The sequence below is a fragment of the Heterodontus francisci genome, chromosome 5, assembly GCF_036365525.1.
Source record: "Heterodontus francisci isolate sHetFra1 chromosome 5, sHetFra1.hap1, whole genome shotgun sequence".
Taxonomy (NCBI): Eukaryota; Metazoa; Chordata; class Chondrichthyes; order Heterodontiformes; family Heterodontidae; genus Heterodontus; species Heterodontus francisci.
This window is the reverse complement of record NC_090375.1, coordinates 100,469,755-100,492,772: the sequence shown is the minus strand read 5'-3', so window position 1 is coordinate 100,492,772 and position 23,018 is coordinate 100,469,755. Positions and strand designations below refer to the sequence as shown.

Below are 23,018 nucleotides of genomic sequence, written 5' to 3'. Positions count from 1 at the left end.
TGGTGCTGCATTACATTGGGCAAACAAAATGTTGCATTTAGATATAGATGAAAGGTAGAAAATAACTAATTTATTTCATAATTACGATAATTGCTAAACAACTTTGTTATTTATATGATGCATTTCAATTTTTAATTTGCCAATGGAGTTTTAGTTCAGTATATTTTTTCCTCTTGTGTACAGTGGAATAGGGCTATCATCTCTAGAATACTGCAGTATGTTATCCCTAATTTTTATCCATTGGCAAATAAACACTATACTATTTTAACTAACATCATGTCTATGCTGTTACTTGAGAATTTCAAAGTTGCTGCCTCTGGTTAAAGCACTAGTGCAGAGTCCAAATGAAACCATCTATATAGCGGAGTGAGAAAAGTTTAGTCGACTGCACAGGTCACCGATTATGTAATGCGACTGTGTTCTTGGACAGTTTTGCATTGTGGTAAATTCAGTGAATATTATCTATCTGGATATTAATAAGCTGTTTAAAATTTCATGATTTGAAACTTGTAAGAAGTTAAAGATCATGGAATTGATGGCTAATTGGGTTGAAAACTAGGTTAGCAGTGCACAACAGACCCCATATGTGACTAATGGAAAAGTATAAGAGACTGGCTTTCAGAGATGTGTGGCAAAGTAGATGGATTAAGTAGTGGCAGATAAACTTCAGCAGAGATTAAAGGCTACGAAAATTGGAACAGCAAGCATGAAATTTGTTGTTAAATGATTTGGAGTGATTTTATATTAAATGAATACCTTTAGTACATAATTATCAGTAAGATGGGTCAAGTATGTAATGCATCTTGATATTGCTTTGAAACAAGTTGTGCTAACTAAGTATGGGCAATTGGCGAGGTGACATTTGGAATAACTTGTGCATTTTTGCCTAGCCAAACTTTAGGAGGCTCTTGGTGCATTGGAGAGAATTCAGAGTAAAGTGACCAAGATTGTTTGCAGCTACTTAGATCTGAAAATTTGAGAGATTTGCTGGAATTATCTATCTTTGTCTAGAGAGAGACTGATTGAAACAGAAGGGATGAGAGGGAGGCATAACTTAATTGCTAAAAAGTTAACTTGAATTGCGAGTACAAAATTAGAGGACATATGCATGAAAATGAATTGGCCTTCAGCAAGATTCGGAATTAGGAAGATTTGTATGTTTCGTCTTCTCCAACCACTGCTCCCCTTCCCCACCCTCTCCATACTGTAAAATTTCAGCAAAGACTCTCATCAAGAAAAAAAATGCTGTGTTAACTCTTAGAAAGTTGGATAAATATCTTTTGGGAAACCTATTAAGTGTATCAGGATAGGTACAAATGGAGATGATCTGTCTGCTTGGAACAAAGTAATTACTGTAACCATGGAATTGTCATACCCAGGAGGTAATCGATTCAGAATGTATCATGTAGAATGCAAGATTAGCACTTTTCTAAGTGACCAAATAAAAACACCAGTATTTCAATTTATCCATAATTTAACCAGATATATTCAGACTTTAATATCGATTGCCTATGACTTACTCATGCCTTCTCATTTTGAATTACAACTAGTTTTTAGCACCGTACATATGGATTGCAGTCCATGCATTAATTTTAAGTGTATGCCTATTTGTATACTCATTTTGATAGCGCAATCATTAAAGATATGATCAGGTATATAAGTTTCTATTGTTGGCATACTTTGAAACTTAACAGGGTGTTCCACTAAGTTTCTGTAACGGAGCTGTTACTCATTCCTGTCCTTTAGGAAGGCACTTTGAAATTTAACCTTAACTCCTTTTTTTCATTTTTTAAATCACAGGATACAAATCCCATATTTCTATACAACAAAGAGATGATTCTGTGTGACCGCGCACCAACTATACCTAAGACGACATTTTCTGCAGAAAATGAGATGGGGCTGAAGGTAGAGGAGTCCCTTATGATGCCGGCCGTATTTCACACAGTTGCCTCTAGAACTCAACTTGCTGTGGTAAGGTTAATAAATATCAATGGATGTATTTTGTCTGTATTTAACACAGTTACTGAAAGTTATTGAAATATTTTCTCGAGTTAATGTAAAGTGTTGTCATGGAGTACAAATGGTACTCTAAATGATTCTAGCATTATTGATCAATCAGCATATTTTTGATCGACAGAAGTGACACTCAAAGTAGAAAGATGTTTGGTTTGTCATTACTGTACTAGAGATTTTATTTTTCTCAACTTTTGTTAGATTGTAGTACTCAAAAGCTTTAATGCATGAGGATGATCCTTTTTGTTGTAGGATTTTAGTTAGGTATTCTACAGTTTTATGCTGTTGGGGTGAAATTTTATAAATAAAGTTGATGGAGAGATTCCTTGCTACCTTTTATCCTCTTTCTGAATGGCGAATACCTTGTAGTTCTAGAATGCAGGTGGAAATGTCAAATAAGTACTCGCTGTGGAGGTTGATTACTTGTTTGTACTGTTCAAAAATTGTAATGAAATGTTCTTTATTACTATTTGGCAATTTATCTATCTGTTTTATTGCATGAAGATATTCTTTGGGGGCCTTTTTGCACCACCCTTTCTATTGTGTTTTAACTTATTCTAATGGAGACATGACGTATACTACTTTAAACTTTCCACTTTCTTCCTTAAAAGCAGCCTTTAGTTAAGAGCAAAATTGCCACAAACAGAAAGTGTCAACATTTAAGAATAGATTTCAGAACAGAGCTAATCGATCCCATAACCAACGGATCAGATCTAAGCTCTGCAGGCCTGCCACATCTGCTGTGAATGGTGGTGGACAATTAAACAACTAACTGGAGGAGGTGGCTCCACAAATATCCCCATCCTCAATGATGGGAGAGCCCAGCACATCAGTGCGAAAGATAAGGCTGAAGCATTTGCAGCGATCTTCAGCCAGAAGTGCCGAGTTGATGATCCATCTCGGCCTGTTCCTGAAGTCCCATCACAGATGCCAGACTTCAGCCAATTCGATGCACTCCGCGTGATATCAAGAAATGACTGAAGGCACTGGATACTGCAAAGGCTATGGGCCCTGACAATATTCCGGCAATAGTACTGAAGACCTGTGCTCCAGAACTTGCCGCGCCCCTAGCCAAGCTGTTCCAGCACAAATACAACACTGGCATCTACCCTGCAATGTGGAAAATTGCCCAGGTATGTCCTGTACACAAAAAGCAGAACAAGTCCAACCCGGCCAATTACCACCCCATCAGCCAACTCTCAATCATCAGTCAAGTGATGGAAGGTGTCATCAACAGTGCCATCAAGCACTGCTTAGCGATAACATGCTCAGTGACGCTCAGTTTGGGTTCCGCCAGGGCCACCCAGCTCCTGACCTCATTACAGCCTTGGTTCAAACATGGACAAAAGAGCTGAACTCAAGAGGTGAGGTGAGAGTGACTGCCCTTGACATCAAGGCAGCATTTGACCGAGTATGGCATCAAGGAGCCCTAGCAAAACTGAGGTCAATGGGAATCAGGGGGAAAACCCTCTGCTGGCTGGAGTCGTACCTAGTGCAAAGGAAGATGGTTGTGGTTGTTGGAGGTCAATCATCTGAGCTCCAGGACATCACTGCAGGAGTTCCTCAGGGTAGTGTCCTGGGCCTAACCATCTTCAGCTGCTTCGTCAATGACCTTCCTTCAATCATAAGGTCAGAAGTGGGGATGTTCGCTGATGATTGCACAATGTTCAGCACCATTCGTGACTCCTCAGATACTGAAGCAGTCTGTGTGGAAATGCAGCAAGACCTGGACAATACCCAGGCTTGGGCTGATAAGTGGCAAGTAACATTCGCGCCACACAAGTGCCAGGCAATGACCATCTCCAACAAGAGAGAATCTAACCATCTCTGCTTGACATTCAATGGCATTACCATCCCCCACTATCAACATCCTAGGGGCTACCATTGACCAGAAACTGAACTGCAGTAGCCATATAAATACCATGGCTACAAGAGCAGGTCAGGGGCTAGGAATCCTGAGGCGAGTAGCTCACCTCCTGACTCCCCAAAGCCTGTCCACCATCTACAAGGCACAAGTCAGGAGTGTGATGGAATACTGTACACTTGCCTGGATGGGTGCAGCTCCAACAACACTCAAGAAGCTCGACACTATCCAGGACAAAGCAGCCCGCTTGATTGGCACCCTATCTACAAACATTCACTCCCTCCACCACTGACGCACAGTGGCAGCAGTGTGTACCATCTACAAGATGCACTGCAGCAATGCACAAAGGCTCCTTAGACAGCACCTTCCAAACCCGCGACCTTTAGTTTAGAGATACAGCACTGAAACAGGCCCTTCGGCCCACCGAGTCTGTGCCGACCATCAACCACCCATTTATACTAATCCTACACTAATTCCATATTCCTACCACATCCCCACCTGTCCCTATATTTCCCTACCACCTACCTATACTAGGGGCAATTTATAATGGCCAATTTACCTATCAACCTGCAAGTCTTTGGCATGTGGGAGGAAACCGGAGCACCCGGAGGAAACCCATGCAGACACAGGGAGAACTTGCAAACTCCACACAGGCAGTACCCAGAATTGAACCCGGGTCGCTGGAGCTGTGAGGCTGCGGTGCTAACCACTGCGCCACTGTGCCTGCAACCTCTACCAACTTCAAGGACAAGGGCAGCAAATACATGGGAACACCACCACCTGCAAGTTCCCCTCCAAGTCACACACCATCCTGACTCGGAACTGTATCGCTGTTCCTTCACTGTCGCTGGGTCAAAATCCTGGAACTCCCTTCCTAACAGCACTGAGGATATATCTACCCCAAATGGACTGCAGCAGTTCAAGAAGGCAGCTCACCACCACCTTCTCAAGGGCAATTAGGGATGGGCAATAAATGCTGGCCTAGCCAGTAACGCCTACATCCCATGAATGAATAAAAAAAAAATTGATGAAGTAAAAGGAGAGAGAGCGATATGGGAACAGGTGGGTAAATGTAATTAGAAAAATTGGCTTGCATGGATGGTAAGAACCAAAAAGGAGTGGTTGAGCTGAATAGCCTGTTTCTATGTTATAACTTCTATGTAATACTCTGAATATACATAATGGTGTGAAAGTGTTACTGTCACATCTACAGCCAAAGTGCTGAATCAGATTTTTAGCTGAATGTCATGATTATCCTACTTTCAAACATTGGGTTTGTTATGAAAGTAGGCAGCCTGAAATCTACATCTTAATATATCCCCATGGAATTCCTTCCCTTTAGTTCCTATCACAGTTAACATTCACGTCTAGTTGTAGAGCAAGATTTCTGAAAGTGGCCATGCAATGCTTAGCTAATTCCACTAATGACAACTACTCAACAAAATAATACTTTACCTAGAAGTAGAGGCTTTGTTTCACTTTCATCTGTTAGTTGTCAGATTGTGGATGATAAACTGCAGTTGAAAGCACCTTCTCTACTTTGAGAAATACTACTTTCCAAATAATTTGATTCTAAATCTTGTCTGAGAGACTTTGCCAGGCAACTCTGGCATCATCTGTAGTAAAAGAAAAGGTCCAAAATCTGTGATGCTCAGTAGACTTGGTTTCGTGGGTCTGTGTATCTTGATTCACAACTCCTCAGCTCTGCATGTTGCTGGAGTTGGGGTTAAAGGGAAACTTTTATTTAAAAAAAAAAGGAAAATAAAACAATTGTTTTATAGTAAATCTGTAAAATTGACCCTGAAACAACATTCAAGATAGTGGTTCTTGAGCAAGTCATTGCTCAGACTTGAACGAGCTGTGATCCGCAAATAAAGGGAAACAAATGCCCCCGGCTTGAAATAGTCACAGAGAGATATAGCACTGAAACGGTCCCTTCGGCCCACCGGGTCTGTGCCGACCATCAACCACCCATTTATACTAATCCTACGTTAATCCATATTCCTTACCACATCCCCACCTTCCCTCAATTCTCCTACTACCTACCTACACTAGGGGCAATTTTTGGCTGTGGGAGGAAACCGGAGCACCCGGCAGAAACCCACGCGGTCACAGGGAGAACTTGCAAACTCTGCACGGGCAGTACCCAGAACTGAACCCGGGTTGCTGGAGCTGTGAGGCTGCGGTGCTAACCACTGTGCTGCCCAAATACTTATAAAATATTGCTTTGCATCAATACAAAAACCCTATTTCCAATCCAAGAACAGCATTTGCAATGTAGAAAAATGTCAATTGTAGAAAAATGTTCACAGGAGCAAGAACCGGACGAAAATCAATTAATAAAGAAAATAGAGATGTGATGGATGAACTGAATTTTACAATAATTTTTTTCCTTCATGTAATGCTCTTACAGAAGATCCCTTGTGCTGCTGGTCAAAAAATTAAAATATCTAATTTGCTGTTCCTGAAGTGCTTTCCAGTTTGAATGCCCAGTTTGAATAATCTTCATTCTATTTTCCTGCAATCTTGCCACTAACATAACTCATTTAAACTGTGCACTTTTTAGGGAGTACATATACATGGAAAATGAAATTCATTTGCAAGGGACTTCAGAATAATAGAACTAACTTTTTATTGACTTGCTTCAAGTGCAGCACATGAAGTAAAATGAGAAAATCGTTACACGATATTAGAATAATAGTACAGCATTGTTAATAAGGAGGCACCTTGTTCATAATCGTGAGAGTTGTCGAACAGTGCATGCATGCACCATGTAAATCATGCTTAGTAACCAGCAAGGGATGGTGGTGGTGGTCCTCCATCCCCCATGTTCCTGTGTCCTCCTTCCCGCTCTGTTTTCTCCCCTTCTCTCCCATCTGCCCCCCAGTAGTTTCAGGGAGTGGGAGTGCTCAGCTTTGTAGTTGGCCAGTTTTTAAAAACATTGTGCTGTCAGTTTCACAGCCGACAGGTGCTCATATCATGAACAGCAGTTTCTGAACTTCAGACAGCTTTGGGGTTTTCCAGTAGGCTTTTCAAAAAAAAACTGATGTTCCTGCTCTCAGCACCTGTCAGCTGTGAAACTCAGCACGATTTAAAAAAAAAGCTGGTCTGAAAGAAGATGCCAGTGGATAATTTCTCATCTCTGAAATACAACCGCGGGTCGGATGGAAACCATTGGTGTGCCGTTCCTGGTCGTATGTTGGACAACCCTGATCTAGTTGATCCTTAGTTGCACCCCCTCTATGGCAAGTATATCCTCCTTTGGGTATGGAGACTGAAGCTGTACGACAGCTCACCAAAGCCTTGTACAATTGCAGGAAGAATTCCTTACTCTTGTACTCCAGTACCCTTGTAATAAAGGCCAACATGTTGCTTGCTGTACCATCATGTTAACTTCCTGTGTTTTTTGTACTAAGACATCCAAATTCCTCTGTAGACCAATGTTTAATAATTTTTCACCTCGTAAAAAATTCAGTTTTTCTATTCTTCCTACCAAATGAATAACCTCAGATTTCCACATTCAGAAGTCCATTTGCTGCCTTCTTGCCCACTCACTTAACCTAGTTATATCCCTTGACTTTCCCACCTAGCTTTGTATTGTCGGTCCCTTCAGCTAAGTCATTAATGTTGGTTATTGTCATGCTAGGTCCCCACCTGCCGAGAATGAGGCACATTAATTTTGTCATGAACATTGATTTTAAACTGTTACTGGAGTGAAGAAAGGACCTGTTGCATAGATCAGTCGTGGCTGGAAAAGGCATTTGCATATTAACGGATGGTGTTTGGAAAGACAAAGCAGCCATTCCCTGACATTCAACCCACAATGGACTTTTGATCACCAGACATTGAAGGTGGGGGAGCTCCCATTCCAGGTTGACTGCTCAAATGGCCGAATACACAAACTGACATGGTCAAACCAGCTAGTCACATGACTGACCTGCTGGGCAATCTGAGTTTTTTTTGAATTTGTACAAAGAGTTTGGGAAGAAAGCTGTTTGCTCGTGGACTGAGAAGATCTCTCCTGTCTGTCTGCTTCCATATCTTTTTCACAAGCCTCTGAATCCACTGAAGACACATGAACCCCAAGAGAAAAGTCTCCGACAGCGAACAAGGTTTAAGAGGAATACTGGGCCCCAACGAAAAGCAAGATCTACCTACAGTCAAGGACGCTACAGTGAGCTCGAAGAACTGTAACACAAAAAACCTCCTCAGATATTGCCTCAGACTTTTCCACTTTATTTTTCTTCTGTTTTCTTTGTCTCTATCTGCATGTGTGTATGACGTGTGCATGCTAGCATGGATGCGTCATGTTTCCGTAGGCGTTAACCAAATTAGTGTTTAGGTTTAAGCTTAATAAATTTCAACTTTTCTTTAAACTTAAGAAAGTCTATTTGTGCTGGTTTCTTCGCCTTATAATTGGAAAGCAGTGAACAAGGATTCACCAAGGGGGAAGCTAAAAACACGGTGTGTTTAAAATTAAACCCTGTTATGGTAAGACCAGCAATGATCCTTGTGACACCTCACCTGTGGCAGCCTGCCTACCTGAGAATGACCCATCTATTCAAACTCTGTTTTTTGTAATTTAACTATTCCTTTGTCCATGCTAATATATTACCCCCAGCCCCATGAGCCTTTAGCTTGTGCAACAACCTTTCATGTGGCACCTTTATTGAATGCCTTGAAAATCCACACCTACCAGTTTCCCTTTATCTACTTTGCTAGTAAAACCTCAAAAAAATTCCAATAAATTACTCAACGACTCCCCTCTCATAATAACGTTGACTGTGCTTAATCATATTATAATTTTCAAAGTGCCCTGTTACCACTTAATAGATCCCTTTTTCCCAATGGCCGATGTCAGGCTAACAGGCCTGTCATTTTCTGTTCTCTGTTTACCCTCTCCCACCTTTCTTGAATAGTGGTGTTACATTTGCTACCTTCCGATCCACTGGGACTGTTCCAGAAACAGGGAAACTTTGGAAGATCACAGCCTGTGCATCCACTACCTCTGCATCCGCCTTTTTTATAATCCTAGGATGTTGGCCATCAAGTCCAAAGGATTTGTTGACTTTTAGTCCCGTTAATTTCTCTAGTGCTTGTTCTTTACAAATGTGAATTACTTTATGTTCCTGATTCTTACTAAATGGTTGGTTTCCCACTATTTATATTTTTTGTGTCTTCTGCAATGAAGACTGACACAAAATATTAGTTTAACATCTCTGCCATAATAATGATTCGGGTGAGGGAAGTAAATGTAACATTTCCAAGTTTGCAGACGACACAGAGCTGTGGGGGAATGTGAGCTGTGAGGAGGATGCAAAGAGGTTCCAATGTGATTTGGACAAGTTGGGTGAGTGTTGTACAGCAGTCGTTGAAAGCAAGCATTCAGGTGCAGCAAGCAATTAGGAAGGCGAATGGTATGTTAGCCTTCATTGCAAGAGTATTTTAGTACAGGAGCAAGGATGTCTCACTGCAGTTATAAAGGGCCTTGGTGAGACCACATCTGGAGTATTGTGTGCAGTTTTGGTCTCTTTATCTGAGGAAGGATGTTCTTGCCATGGAGGGAGTGCAAAGAAGATTTACTAGGCTGATTCCTGGGATGGCAGGATTGGCGGATGAGGAGAGATTGGATGGACTAGGCCTACATTCACTAGATTTTCGAAGGATGAGAGGGGATCTCATAGAAACCTACAAAATTCTAACAGGACTAGACAGGCTAGATGCAGGGAGGATATTCCTGATGGCTGGGGAGTCCAGAACCAGGGGTCACAGTCTCAGGATACGGGGTATGTCGTTTAGAGCTGAGATGAGGAAAAACTTCTTCACTCAGAGGGTGGTGAACCTGTGGAATTCTCTACTGCAGAAAGCAGTGGAGGCTAAGTCATTAAGTATATTCAGGAAGGAGACAGATATATTTCTCCATGCCAAAGGGATCAAGGGACATGGGAAGAAAGTGGGAACAGGGTACTGAATTAGACAATCAGCCATGATCTTTTTTGAATGGCGGAGCAGGCCCAAAGGGCCGAGTGGCCTGGTCCTATTTTCTTTGTTTCTATGAAGGACCCACATTTGCTTTTGCGCTGTCTTTTTACATAATTGTAGATGCTCTTACAATCTGTTTTAATATTTCTTGCTAGTTTATTCTCATTCTGTTTTCTCCCTCTTGATCATTTACTGCTCTCCTTGGTAGTATAATTAGCCTCCTCTTTAATCTAATACCATCCTAAACCTCTTTAGTTAGCCATAGATGAAACTGTTTTCCCATGGAGTTTTTAATTTTCCAGTGGAATGCAGATTCATTGAGAATTGAAATATTGTTTTAAATGTTTGCCATAGCTCATCTATCACATCATTTAATCTAATTTCCCAATCTGATTTTTGCCAGCTCACCCCTTATGCCTACCTAATTGGCTTTACTTAAATTCAGTACGCTAATTTTGGACTTATGTACGCCACGCTTGAACGCTGAAATTCTCTCATTATGGTCACTCTTTCTCAGTTGCTCTCTTACCATGAGGTTACAAATGAACCTCCTCTCATTATATCTAGAAAACTGTCTCGACTGCATTCCATGAAACTGTCTTCCAAATTATTTGTCAATTTTATTTGTCTGGTCCGAAGATTAAAGACCCCCATGATTATTGCATCGCCATTGTTACAAGTTCCTATTTTTTTTCTTGATGAATACTTTGTTCAGCAGTGTAGCTGCTGTCAGGAAGCCTATGAACTATTCCTCCAATGTTTTTTCACCCTCATTATATCTTGACGCATACTGATCATACTTTATATTCTTCCAAGCCAAGACCCTTCCTCACTACTGTCCTTGTGTCATCCTTCTTTTCAGGGCTACACCCCCTTCCTTTTCCATTTTGCCTATCTTTTTGAATCATCAAGTACCTGGAATATTAAGTTCCCAACTTTGGTCACCATGCAACCATATTTCCAATGGGATTAGATCAAATCCAATTATCTCTCTTTGTGCCATTAATTTGTCTATTCTGGTACGTATGCTTTGTGCATTCAGATAAATTGCCTTTAATTTAAACTTCTTACCAATTTTTCCCTGATTTGATCTTATTCAGTGATGCAGTATTACAGTTAAACTTTTTATCTCTTCTTGTTACAATTCTTATCTTTACCCAAAGTACTACATTGCTCTGTGGCCTTGACTTTTCAAACATAAATTTCTTTCATTTGAACCCTCCCCACACTCTTTCAGTTTAAATACCTATCTACAGCCCTAGTTATACAATTTTCCAGGACACTAGACACAGCCTGGTTTAAGTGGAGCCCATCCCAATGGGTTGAATCCCTCTTTCCCCAGTACTGGGGCCAGTGTCCCATGAATCGATACCCATTCAACTCTCTGATCTATTTGTCCCTCTGCCAATTTGCGTATGGCTCAGGTAATAATCCAGAGATTATTATCTTTTGGGGTTTTACTTTTTAATTTGGACCCTAGTTCCTCAAATTCACTCAGCAGAACCTAATTCCTTGTTATACCTATGACATTGATTCCTTCACAGACCATGACAGCTGGATCCTCCCCCTCCAATCTATGCTCTTTTCCAGCCATGAGGAGTTGTTGTTAATTCTGGTGCCTGCCGGGCAGGCACAACCTTTGGAATTCCTAGTCACGGCTGCAGAGAACAGTATCTATCCCTCTGACTATACTGTCCCCTACCACTGCCACATGCTTTTTCACTCTCCCCATGTGAATGCTTCCTATACCATGGCTCTGTGGTCAGTTTATTCAGCCAACCTGCAGATATTGCCCTTTGCCTCCTGGATCAGTATCTAGGTAACTCTTTTCCCCTCCCTGATGCCCTGCAATGTCTGCGCCTTGGACTTCAGCTCAAAAACTCTGAGTTGAAGTTCCTCAAGATGCAGACTCTTACTGCAGATATGGATATCTGGGATCGCAGTTCTCTCCACAAATTGCCACGTGCTGCAGTTGTAGCACACTGCCTGCTCTGCATTCCTGAAATAACTTTGTTTAATTAATCAACTTATCTTGTAGTTTTTAGTCTTTTAAATGAACTTTAACTTGATCTAGTTTGTTATAGGTAGATTAAATTAAATAGTTATCTTTTAACATCAACCACCCCGAATATTGAAGATAAAACCTCCCTCAACAGTGTTGAGGGAATCAGCAGCAGATGCATTGCTTGTTTGCATTGAGTGCTGCTGGAGAGCACAAAGTGAAGAAGGGAGTTTGGCAAGTGAGTGGATTTTAAGGGTTAATCTCTCCGAAGTCTAGTTGTTGTTTTGTTTACATTTAGCAATTAATTACTGTTTAAGTTAAGAAGAAAAGTTAGGTTTCTTACAGTTTTAAACATGGATATACAAGCTCTGAGTAACTGTAGTTAATTAATTAAGTAGCTCGCTTAAACTGGTTTCTGAGTTCGAACAGAACTGAAACAGCATTGTTTACAGGGAGCATAAATTCAGGGGATTTTCTGTGCTGCTTGTCTGCACTGAGTGCTGCTGGAGGGCACAGTGTGAAGAAGGGAATTTGTGAGGGAGTTAAGTAAGGAGGGGGACTCTAAATTAGGAGAGAAAATAAATTTGTCTGCACTGAGAGCTACTTCGAGTGCACAGTGTAAAGTGGGAGTTGGTGCGTGAGGGAATTCAGTGAGGGAGGGGCTCCTTCCTTACTGCTTTCTTTTTCTGTCTTTTTTTCGGCCTTCAGTTGCCGCAGGTACAAAGAAAAGATGATTGGTGAGTAACTAGTAAGTTATTCTACTTCTCATTGTATTAGTTTTTAAAGTTATGGTATGGCAGGTCAGCTTGGCCAAGTGGAATGTACATCCGGCGGTATGTGGGAAGTCATGGACACACCATGTGCCGCAGACGAACACATCTGTAGGAAGTTTCACTGGCTGCAGAACCTTGAGCCCTGGTTTTTGGAAGTTGGGCAGCGGCTGGAGTCACTGTTGTGCATCTGTGAGGCAGAGGACTATGTGGATAACACGTTTAAGGAGGTGATCACACTGCAGGTTAGGAGCATGCAGGCAGAGAGGGAATGGGTGACTGCCAGGCAGTCTAGGATAACCGATGTAGGAGTCCCCTGAGTCTATCTTGCTTGATCATTTTTGCATTTTGGGTGCTGGTGAGGGTGATGGTTCCTCGGGAGTGGAGCTGGAGCAAAGTCCGTGGCACCACTGGTGGCTCAGCTGCACAGGAGGGGTGAAAGAAGAGTGGAAGAGCAATAGTGATGGGGGATTCGATAGTCAGGGGATCAGACAGGCATTTCTGCGGCAGTAAACGTGACTCCAGGATGGTATGTTGCCTCCCTGGTGCCAGGGTCAAGGATGTCACTGAGTGGCTGCAGGACATCATTCTGGGGGAGGGTGAACAGCCAGAGGTCGTGGTCCACATTGGTGCCAATGACATAGGTAGGAAGAGGGATGAGGTCCTGAAAGCAGATTTTAGGGAGTTAGGAAGGAAATTAAAAAGAAAGACTTCAAGAACAGTAATCTCAGCATTGCTCCCAGTGTCACATGCTAGTGATCATAGGAATAGGAGGATTGATCAATTGAACACGTGGCTGGAGAATTGGTGTAGGAGGGAGGGCGTCAGATTTATGAGGCATTGGGGACCTGTTCTGGGGCAGGTAGGACCTTGTCTTCGTAATCATCATTATGGTGTTGTTCGCTGGCATGTTTCAGGCATTGCAAATCATAAAAGAACAACAACAATACCATGATGTCTTTGGAGGTGGGAAGTGAAACAAATCGATGGAGGCAGTACCTCATTCTCTTGATGGATGAGCTACACCTTAACAGGACCGGAACTAATATCGTGGCAGGGAGATTTGCTAGTGTTGTTGGGGAGGGTTTAAACTAGCTTGTCAGGGGGATGAGAACCTGAGGGGTAGCTCAAATTGGAAGTAAGTAGCTGACTGGCTGTAGAAAAGTAGCAAGCGACGTTGGAAGACGGGCAAAACAAAAGCAAGCATCAACTAGGTTTAGAATGCAGAATAATGTCAAGACGACAAGGTTAAGGGCACTCTACCTGAATGCACGCAGCATTCGCAACAAGGTAGATGATTTAAAGGCACAAATGGAGGAAAATGGATATGATCTAATTGCCATTACGGAAATGTGGCTATAGGGTGACTAAGACTGGGAACTGAATATTCAAGGATATTCGACTTAGGAAGGACAGGAAAAAAGGAAAAGGAGGTGGTGTTGCGCTGATAAGGGATGGGATCAGTACATTAGTAAGGGAGGATCTCTGATCGGAAGAACAAAATGTGGAATCTGTTTGGGTGGAGCTAAAAAGCAGCAAGGGGCAGTAAATATTGATAGGAGTTGTTTATAAACCACCAAACAGGCGTGGTAGTGTGGGGCATGGTATTAATCAGGAGATTAGAGAAGCATGGGTAATACAGTAATTATGGGTGACTTCAATCTACACATAGGTTTACCCAGTCTAATGAGCACTTATGCTGTGGAGGACAAGTTTCTGGAGTGTTAGGGATGGTTTTCTAGAGCAGTATGTTGAGGAGCCAACCAGAGAACAGGCTATTTTAGACCTAGTATTATGTAATAAGAAAGGGCTAATTAATAATCTTGTTGTAAAAGAACCTTTTGGGATGAGTGACCATAATATGATAGAACCTTACATTATGTTTGAAAGTGAGATCGTTCAGTTTGAAGCCAGGGCGTTAAATTTGAACAAAGGAAATTATGAAGGTATGCGGGGCAAATTGGCTGAGATGGATTGAGAAAATCCATTGAAAGGTATGAGTGCACAGAAAATGGATAGTCTTCAAAGAATTATCACATAGTTTACAGCAACTATACATTCCTTCAAGGCACAAAACCCCCAAAAGCAAAGGCAGTCAACCATGGCTAACAAAGGAAGTTAAGAATTGTACAAGATTAAAAGAAAAGGCCTATAAAGTTGCCAGAAATAATAATAGTAAACCTGAGGATTGGGAGGATTTTAGAATACAGCAAAGGAGGATGAAGAAACTGATAAAGAAAGGGAAAGAATAGAAAATGAATGTAAACTAGCAAAAAATATAAAAATGGACTGTAAAAGCTTCTATAGGTACAAAAAAGGAAATGTTTGGCTGAGACAGTACAGGCAGAGTCAGGAGAATTTATAATGGAGAATAGAGAAATGGCAGAGAAGCTAAATGATTACTACTGAGATAGATACAAGAAATCTCCCAGAATTAGAGCTCCAAGGGACTAGGGAGAATGAGAAATTGAAGGAAATTACTATTGCTAAGAAGGTTGTATTGGAGATACCAAGGTTGAAGGTTGATAAGTCCCCAGGACCTGATATTCTACATCCCAGAGTGTTGAAAGAGGTAGCTATGGAGATAGTGGATGTATTGGTGGTGATCTTCCAAAATTCTGTAGATCCTGGAATGGTTTCTATAGATTGGAAGGTAGCAAATGTCACCCCACTATTTAAGAAGGGAGGGAAAGAGAAAATGGGGAACTACAGACCTGTTAGCCTTACATCAGTCATAGGGAAAATGTTAGAATCTATTCTGAAGGATGTGATAAATGGAAACTTGGATAATGATGATTGGATTGGACATAGTCCACATGGATTTATGAATGGGAAATCATGTTTGACAAACCTGTTGGAGTTTTTGGAGGATGTTACTAACAGAATTGATGAAGGGGAGTTGGTGGACGTAGTATGCTTGGATTTTCAGAAGGCTTTTGATAAAGTCCCCCACAGGATGTTGGTTAGCAAAATTTAAAGCACATGGGTTAGGAGGTAGTATACTGGTGTCGATTAAGGATTGGTTAACAGGCAGAAGACAGAGTAGGAATAAACCGGTCCTCCTTGCGTTGGCAAGCTGTGACTAGTGGGGTACCGCACGGATCAGTACTTGGGGCCCCGGCTACTCACAATATATATCAATGATACGTATCAATCCTTGCAGGCTTTCCTCAATGAATCTACATTTGTCCAAGTGACTGTAAATATTGTCTCAGATTATTGTTTTCTAAAAGCTTTCCCACCACTAAGGTTAAACTGATTGGCCTGTAGTTGCTGGGCTTATCCTTACGCCCTTTTTTGAACAAGGAGGTAACATTTGCAATTCTTCAGTCCTCTGGCACCACCCCTGTATCTCAGGAGGAGTGGTAGATTATGGCCAGTGCCTCTGCAATTTCCAGTCTTTCTTCCCTCAGTTTCTTTGGATGCATCTGATCTGGCCCCGATGACTTTATCAACTTTAAGTTAAGCCAGCCTTTCTAATACCTCCTGTTCATCAATTTTTAGCCCAAATAGTGTCTCGAGCAGCATCATCTTCCTTGGTAAAGACAGATGCAAAATACTCATTTAGTACCTCAGCCATGCCCTCTGCTTCCATGCGCAAATCCTGTTTTTAGTCCCTAATCGGCCCTACTCCTTTTAATGATGCTTTATACTTAAGAACATAAGAATTAGGAGCAGGAGTGGGCCATTCGGCCCCTCAAGCCTGCCCCGCCTTTCAATAAGATCATGGCTGATCTGCATCAGACCTCAACTTCTCTTTAGTGCCAGCTCATCATAGCCCTCAACTCCCCGATATTTCAAAAATCTATCTACCTGCTCTTTAAATACTTTGTGATCTAGCCTCCACAACTCTCTGGGGTAAAGAATTGCAAACATTCACTACCCTCTGAGAAAAAATTCCTTTGCATCTCAGTTTTAAATGAGTGTCCCCTTATTCTGTAACTATGTCCCCTAGTTTGGGATTCCCCCACTAGTGGAAACATCTTAACATCTACCCTGTCAAGCCCCCTCAGAGTCTTGTACGTTTCAATAAGATCACCCTCAATCTTCTAAACTCTAATGAATAAAGGCCTAACCTGTTTATCCACGCTTGATAAGTCAATCCCTTCATCCCAGGAATCAGCCTAGTGAATCTCTTTTGAACTGCCTCCAATGCCAGTATATCCTTTCTTAAATACAAGGACCAAAAGTGTACACAGTACCCCAGGTGCAGCCTCACCAACACCCTGTACAGTTGTAACAAGACTTCCCTATTTTTAAACTCCAACCCCCTAGCAATAAAGGCCAAAATTCCATTTGCCGCCTCAATTACTTGCTGCACCTGCATGCTAACTTTGTGTTTCATGCACAAGAACCCCCAGATCCTTCTGTGCGGTACTTTTTTGAAGTCTCTCTCCATTTAAATAATAGTCTGCCTTTTGATTCTTCCTACCAAAGTGCATGACCTCACACTTTCCTACATTAAACTCCATCTGCCAAGTTTTTGCCCACTCACTCAACCTATCTATATCCCCTTGCAGATTCCTTATGTTCTCATCACAACGTGCCCTCCCACCTATTTTTGTATTGTCAGCAGATTTGGATATATTACACTCTGCCGCCACCTCCAAGTCCTTAATATAGATAGTAAATAATTGAGGCCCTAGGATGATCCTTGTGGCGCTCCACTAGTTACGTCTTTCCAACCTGAAAAAGACATATTAATCTCGACTCTGCCTTCTGTGAGTTAACCAATCTTCAATCCATGCTAATACATTACCCCCAATAGCATGAGCTCCTATCTTGTGCAATAATCTTTTATGTGGCACCTTATCGAGTGCCTTCTGGAAATCTAAATACATTACATCTACCGGTTCCCGGTTAACTCTGCTTGTTATATCCTCAAAGAACTCTAGCAAATTTCCCTTTCACAAAACCATGTTGACTCTGTTTGATTGCGTTAAGCTTTTCTAAACTTCCTACTATTTCTTCCTTAATAATGGACTCTAGCATTTTCCCAATGACAGTATTAATTTTGGTCAGTTGTGCGAGCAGGTTTTATACATTATGCAATAAAAGTCAAGAAATCACACTCTGTGCTCTTCCCTAACTTGCTGTGTCAGCTTGGCTCAGTAATCGCGAACTCACCTCAGGTCAGAAGATTGTGGGTTCAAGTCCCACTCAGAACTTAAAATTAATATTCTAGGCTGGCACTTTAGTGTCATAGTTAGCAAGAGCTGTGTTGCTGGAATTGCTAGCTTTCAGATACAACATTGGACCGAAACATACAAGCATACGAATTAGGAGCAGGAGTAGGCCACTCGGCCCCTCGCTCCCTCAAGCCTGCTCCGCCATTCAATAAGATCATGGCTGATCTGATTGTAACCTCAACTCCACATTCCTGCCAGCCGCCAATAACCTTTCACCCCCTTGCTCATCAATAATCCAACAACCTCTGCCTTAACAATATTCAAAGACTCTGCTTCCACTGCCTTTTGTGGAAGCGTTCCAATGACTCGAGACAATCTGAACATTTTTTTTTCATCTGTCTTAAATGGGTGGCCCCTTATTTTTGAACAGTGACCCCTAGTTCTAGATTCTCTCACAAAAGGAAACATCCTTTCAACATCCACCTTGTTGAGGCCCCTCCGAATCTTATGTTTCAATCAAGTCCCCTCTTATTTTTAAATCCACTGGATAAAAGCCTAGCCTGTCCAACCTTTCCTCATAAGGCAACCTGCCTATTCCAGGTATTGGATAGTAAACCTTACCTGAACTGTTTCCAATGCATAAACATCCTTCCTTAAATAAAAAGACTAATATTGTACACAGTACTTCAGATGTGGCCTCACCAATGCCCTGTATAGCTGAAGCATAACCCTCCCTACTTTTGTATTCAGTTCTCTTGCAATAAATGATAACATTCTATTAGCTTTCCTAATTATATGCTGTACCTGCATACTAACCTTTTGCGATTCATGCACTAGGACACCCAGATCCTTCTGCATCTCAGAGCTCTGCAAACTCTCACCATTTAGATAACATGCTTCTTTATTATTATTCCTGCCAAAATGGACAATTTCACATTTTCCCACATTATCCTCCATTTGCCAAATCTTTGCCCACTCACTTAACCAATCTACATCCCTTTGTAGCCTCCTTATGTCTTCTTCACCACTTACTTTCCTACATATCTTTGTGCCATCAGCAAATTTAGCAATCGCACCTTGGGTCCCTTCATCCAAGTCATTTACATAAATTGTAAAAAGGTGAGGCCCTAGCACTGATCCCTGTAGCACACCACTCGTTACATCTTGCCAACCAGAAAATGACCCATTTATGCCTACTGACCGTAATTCGGGTCTGAAATTCTGCTAATAGATGATAAATACCTGTAGTTCAAGGTAATAGGGTGAACAGGTGTTGGATGTTAATCAGTTAATTGTATTCAAATGTGTATATATAAATAGCTGGCCAGCAGTGGCTGGGGTTGTTAGGAGTGGAGAACTAAGCTGTGGCAAGCAATAAACAGTCTCTACCAAAGCTTCCTGGTCTCAGTGTCGTCTTCACAAACAGACCTGGAAGTTCTATAACATCTGTTTCTTGTTAGCTAGCCAATCTTCTATCCACGCCAAAATGTTACCCCCTACACCGTGGGCTTTTATTTTCTGCAATAATCTTTGATGTGGCACCTTATTAAATGCCTTCTGGAAATCTAAGTACAGGACATCCACCAGTTCCCCTTTATCCACAGCACATGTTACTACTTCAAAGAACTCCAATAAATTGGTTAAACATGATTTCCCTTTCACAAAACCATGTTGACTCTGTCTGATTGCCTTCAAGTTTTGTAAGTGCCATGCTATAATCATCACTTCTAACATTTTCCCTATGACAGATGTTGAGCTAACTGACCTGTAGTTTCCTGCTTTTTGTCTCCATTTCTTTTTGAATAAAGGAGTTAGATTGGCTATTTTCCAATCTAATGGAACCTTCTCCAAATCTAGGGAATTTTGGAAAATCAAAACCAACAGTCAACTATCTCGCTAGCTACTTCTTTTAAGACCCTAGGATGACGTCCATCATGACCCAGGGACTTGTCAGCCCGCAGGTGCAACAATTTGTTCAGTACCACTTCCCTGGTGATTGTAATTTTCTTGAGTTCCTCCCTTCCATTTCCTGAGTTGCAGCTATTTCTGGGATGTTATTTGTATCCTCTATAATGAAGACCGATGCAAAATACCTGTTCAATTCATCTGACATCTCCTTATTTTCCCTTATTAATTCTCCAGACTTGCTTTCTATTGGACCAACTCTCACTTTGTTAACTTTTCTTTTAAAAATATCTATAGAAACTCTAATTTATCTGTTTCTTTATATTTCTCGCCAGCTTTTTTTTAATTCATTCATGGGATGTGGACATTGCTGGCCAGGCCAGCATTTTATTGCCCATCCCTAATTGCCCTTGAGAAGGTGGTGGTGAGCTGCTGCCTTCAACCGCTGCAGTCCATGGGAGGTAGGTACACCCACAGTGCTGTTAGGAAGGAAGTTCCAGGATTTTGACCCAGCGACAGTGAAGGAACGTTGATATAGTTCCAAGTCAGGATGGTGTGTGACTTGGAGGAGAACTTTTAGGTGGTATTCCCATGCATTTGCTGCCCTTGTCCTAGTTGGTAGAGGTCGCGAGTATGGAAGCTTTCTCGCGTGCTCTAATTTTTCTCTCCATATTGATTTTTTTACTTGTTCTTTGCTACTTTTTATGTTCTGTCCAGTCTTCTGACCTGCCGCCCATCTTTGCACAATTATATGCTTTTTCTTTAAGCTTGATGCTATCTTCAACTTTTTTAGTTAACCACGGATGGTGAGTTTGGAATTTCTCTTTCTCGTAGGAATGTATCTGTTCTGTGAATTCTGAAATATCCGCTTAACTGTCTGCCACTGCATTTCTATTGGCCTATCCCTTAACCTATTTTGCTAGTTCACTTTTGCTAGCTCTTTCATGCCCTCATAATTGCCTTTATTTAAATTTAAAATATGAGTCGTAGATCCACTCTCTTCTCCCTGAAACTGAATGTAAAATTCAGTCATATGATTGCCGTTGCCTAGGGGTGCCGTCACTATGAAGTCATGAATTAATCCTATCTTGTTGCACAGTGGCGCAGTGGTTAGCACCGCAGCCTCACAGCTCCAGCAACCTGGGTTCAATTCTGGGTACTGTCTGTGGAGTTTGCAAGTTCTCCCTGTGACCACGTGGGTTTTCGCCGGGTGCTCCGGTTTCCACCCACAGCCAAAGACTTACAGGTTGATGGGTAAATTGGCCATTATAAATTGCCCCTAGTATTGGTAGGTGGTAGGGAAATTGAGGGAAGGTGGGGATGTGGTAGGAATATGGGATTAATGTAGGATTAGTATAAATGGGTGGTCGATGGTCGGCACAGACTGGTGGGCTGGAGGGCCTGTTTCAGTGCTGTATCTCTAAATAAATAAATAAATAAATAAATAAATAAATATCAGGTCTAGTGTAGCATGTTCTCTGGCTGTAGAACGTGCTGTTTTAAGAAACTATCCCAGAAACATTCTATGTGCTCCTCATCTAGGCTACCTTTGCCCATCTGATTTTTCCAATCTATACGTAGATTACAATCCCCCATGATTATTGCCATACCTTTCCGACAAGTAAACATTATTTCTTCCATTATACCCCGTCCTACCATGTGGTTACTGTTAGGGGGCCTGTACACCACTCCCACAAGGGACACCGTGTCGATGGTTATAAATATCCTGTGGTACTATTTGAAGAGCTGGGTAGTTTTCTTGGTTAACATGTATCACTGAATGAACACTACCAAAAACAGATGAACTTATCATTTATATCGCTTGTCGTTAATGGAACTTGCTGTGTGCAGATTGGCTGCACTACTTGCCTACAAAACAGTTACTACATTTCAGATTTCATTGGCTGTGAAGTACTTTTAAACATCTTGGACTGGATTTTAATTTTGGGGTTGGGACCCTGATGAGTGCATTTCTGTGCCTTGACACCCGCCCCATCGTGTTGGTCCCTGACGCCCAATGCAATATTTTTTAAACGAGCTGACCAATTAGTGACCGGGGATCACGCTCGTTGTCCAATTAAGGATAATGGGTGGGCTCACTCCTGAAGCTGGATTGTTAGTCGGAGGCTCTCCTGCCCTGAGAGATCGACAGCCTCACCGTTGGTGGGAGCTGCTGACATAAGAGAGAGAGAAAGGACACCTCAAGATGGAGGCACCCTCTGAAGACCTTATTAAAAGATGAGATTAAAACTGGCCATAGCTGCCAAACTGTTACTGGTGAGGGGGATCGCCTCCACAGAGTGGCATGTGGCCACAGTTGTGGCCATGTTGCGATTGTGGCCATGGTGTCAGAAATGGTAGAAGGAATGCTGCCCGCCCCTAGTCTGCCGCTGGGAGGCTGCCTCCAACCCTGCCCATCCTTAGGCTGTGTTTTGGCCTCAGCGGGCACCAGCATGCCGACTGGAAAATTCCAGTCAGCATTGGCAGAGTGGGCGGAATAGGCCCTTACTGATGCTTATTTGGCGGGTAACCATTTTCCCCCTAAACTGGTAAGTTCCAAAATCAGCCGGATATGGTAACGTGGGCACACCGGCTGGTGGCGGGAAATTGTGGGCCTGTCTACCTCTGCTCAGCAGCCATTTAAGAATTTGGCCCTTTGAATTCATGAAAGGCAATATATGTCTTAAATTTATAATGCTGGCATCATCATATATATTATTACATTGTGCAGGTACAGCTGCATATCTGTTAAGCATCCAGAATAGATCTATACTTCAAAATGCTGTAATTGATTTGTTTGATTGGATTTTTAATATTTTTCAGTCAACCTATTAGAAAGCATCACATTTTTGTTCAACTTTTGATTGCTATCAAGAATATAAATCTGAATAATTGCCAACATATTGGTGAAAATATTTGGAGAATGAAGTATTGCAATGCATTCTGATCTATTTGCTTAAGTTGCCATACAAATACGTTCATTTGTTCCATTCATGCTTTTGTTTTCTTGGACAGGAGATGTATGAAGTTGCAAAGAAGCTTTGTTCATTCTGTGAAAGATTGGTCCATGATGAGCATCTACAGCATCAAGGTTGGGCTGCCATTATGGCCAATTTGGAGGACTGCACCCATTCTTTTCAGAAGCTGCTGACAAAGTTTGAAAACGCTTATAGCAATTATGAACGTTCTGTGGAAGATATTAAGCAAAAACTGACTAAGTAGGTTCATGAATTATGAATGTTAAACAGTTCTATAATAAATACTATTGGAGCTCAGATTCTCACCTAGGAATCCACTATAACTTGCTAAAATGAATGATTCATGCCTACATAATTATTATTCAGGGTTAGACA

The 23,018-nt window shown here is 41.7% G+C and overlaps 1 protein-coding gene across 5 annotated transcripts in view; it reads left to right on the top strand.

Annotated features, from left to right (window-relative positions):
* rb1cc1 (RB1-inducible coiled-coil 1) overlaps positions 1-23,018 on the top strand; it is a 311,904-nt gene that overhangs the window by 34,404 nt on the left and 254,482 nt on the right. For all 5 annotated transcript variants that reach the window (XM_068031835.1, XM_068031832.1, XM_068031833.1 and 2 more), the window contains 2 exons: positions 1,801-1,971; positions 22,681-22,883. In XM_068031835.1, coding sequence (XP_067887936.1) covers positions 1,801-1,971; positions 22,681-22,883 — 374 coding nt within the window. The remainder of the gene's footprint in view (positions 1-1,800; positions 1,972-22,680; positions 22,884-23,018) is intronic.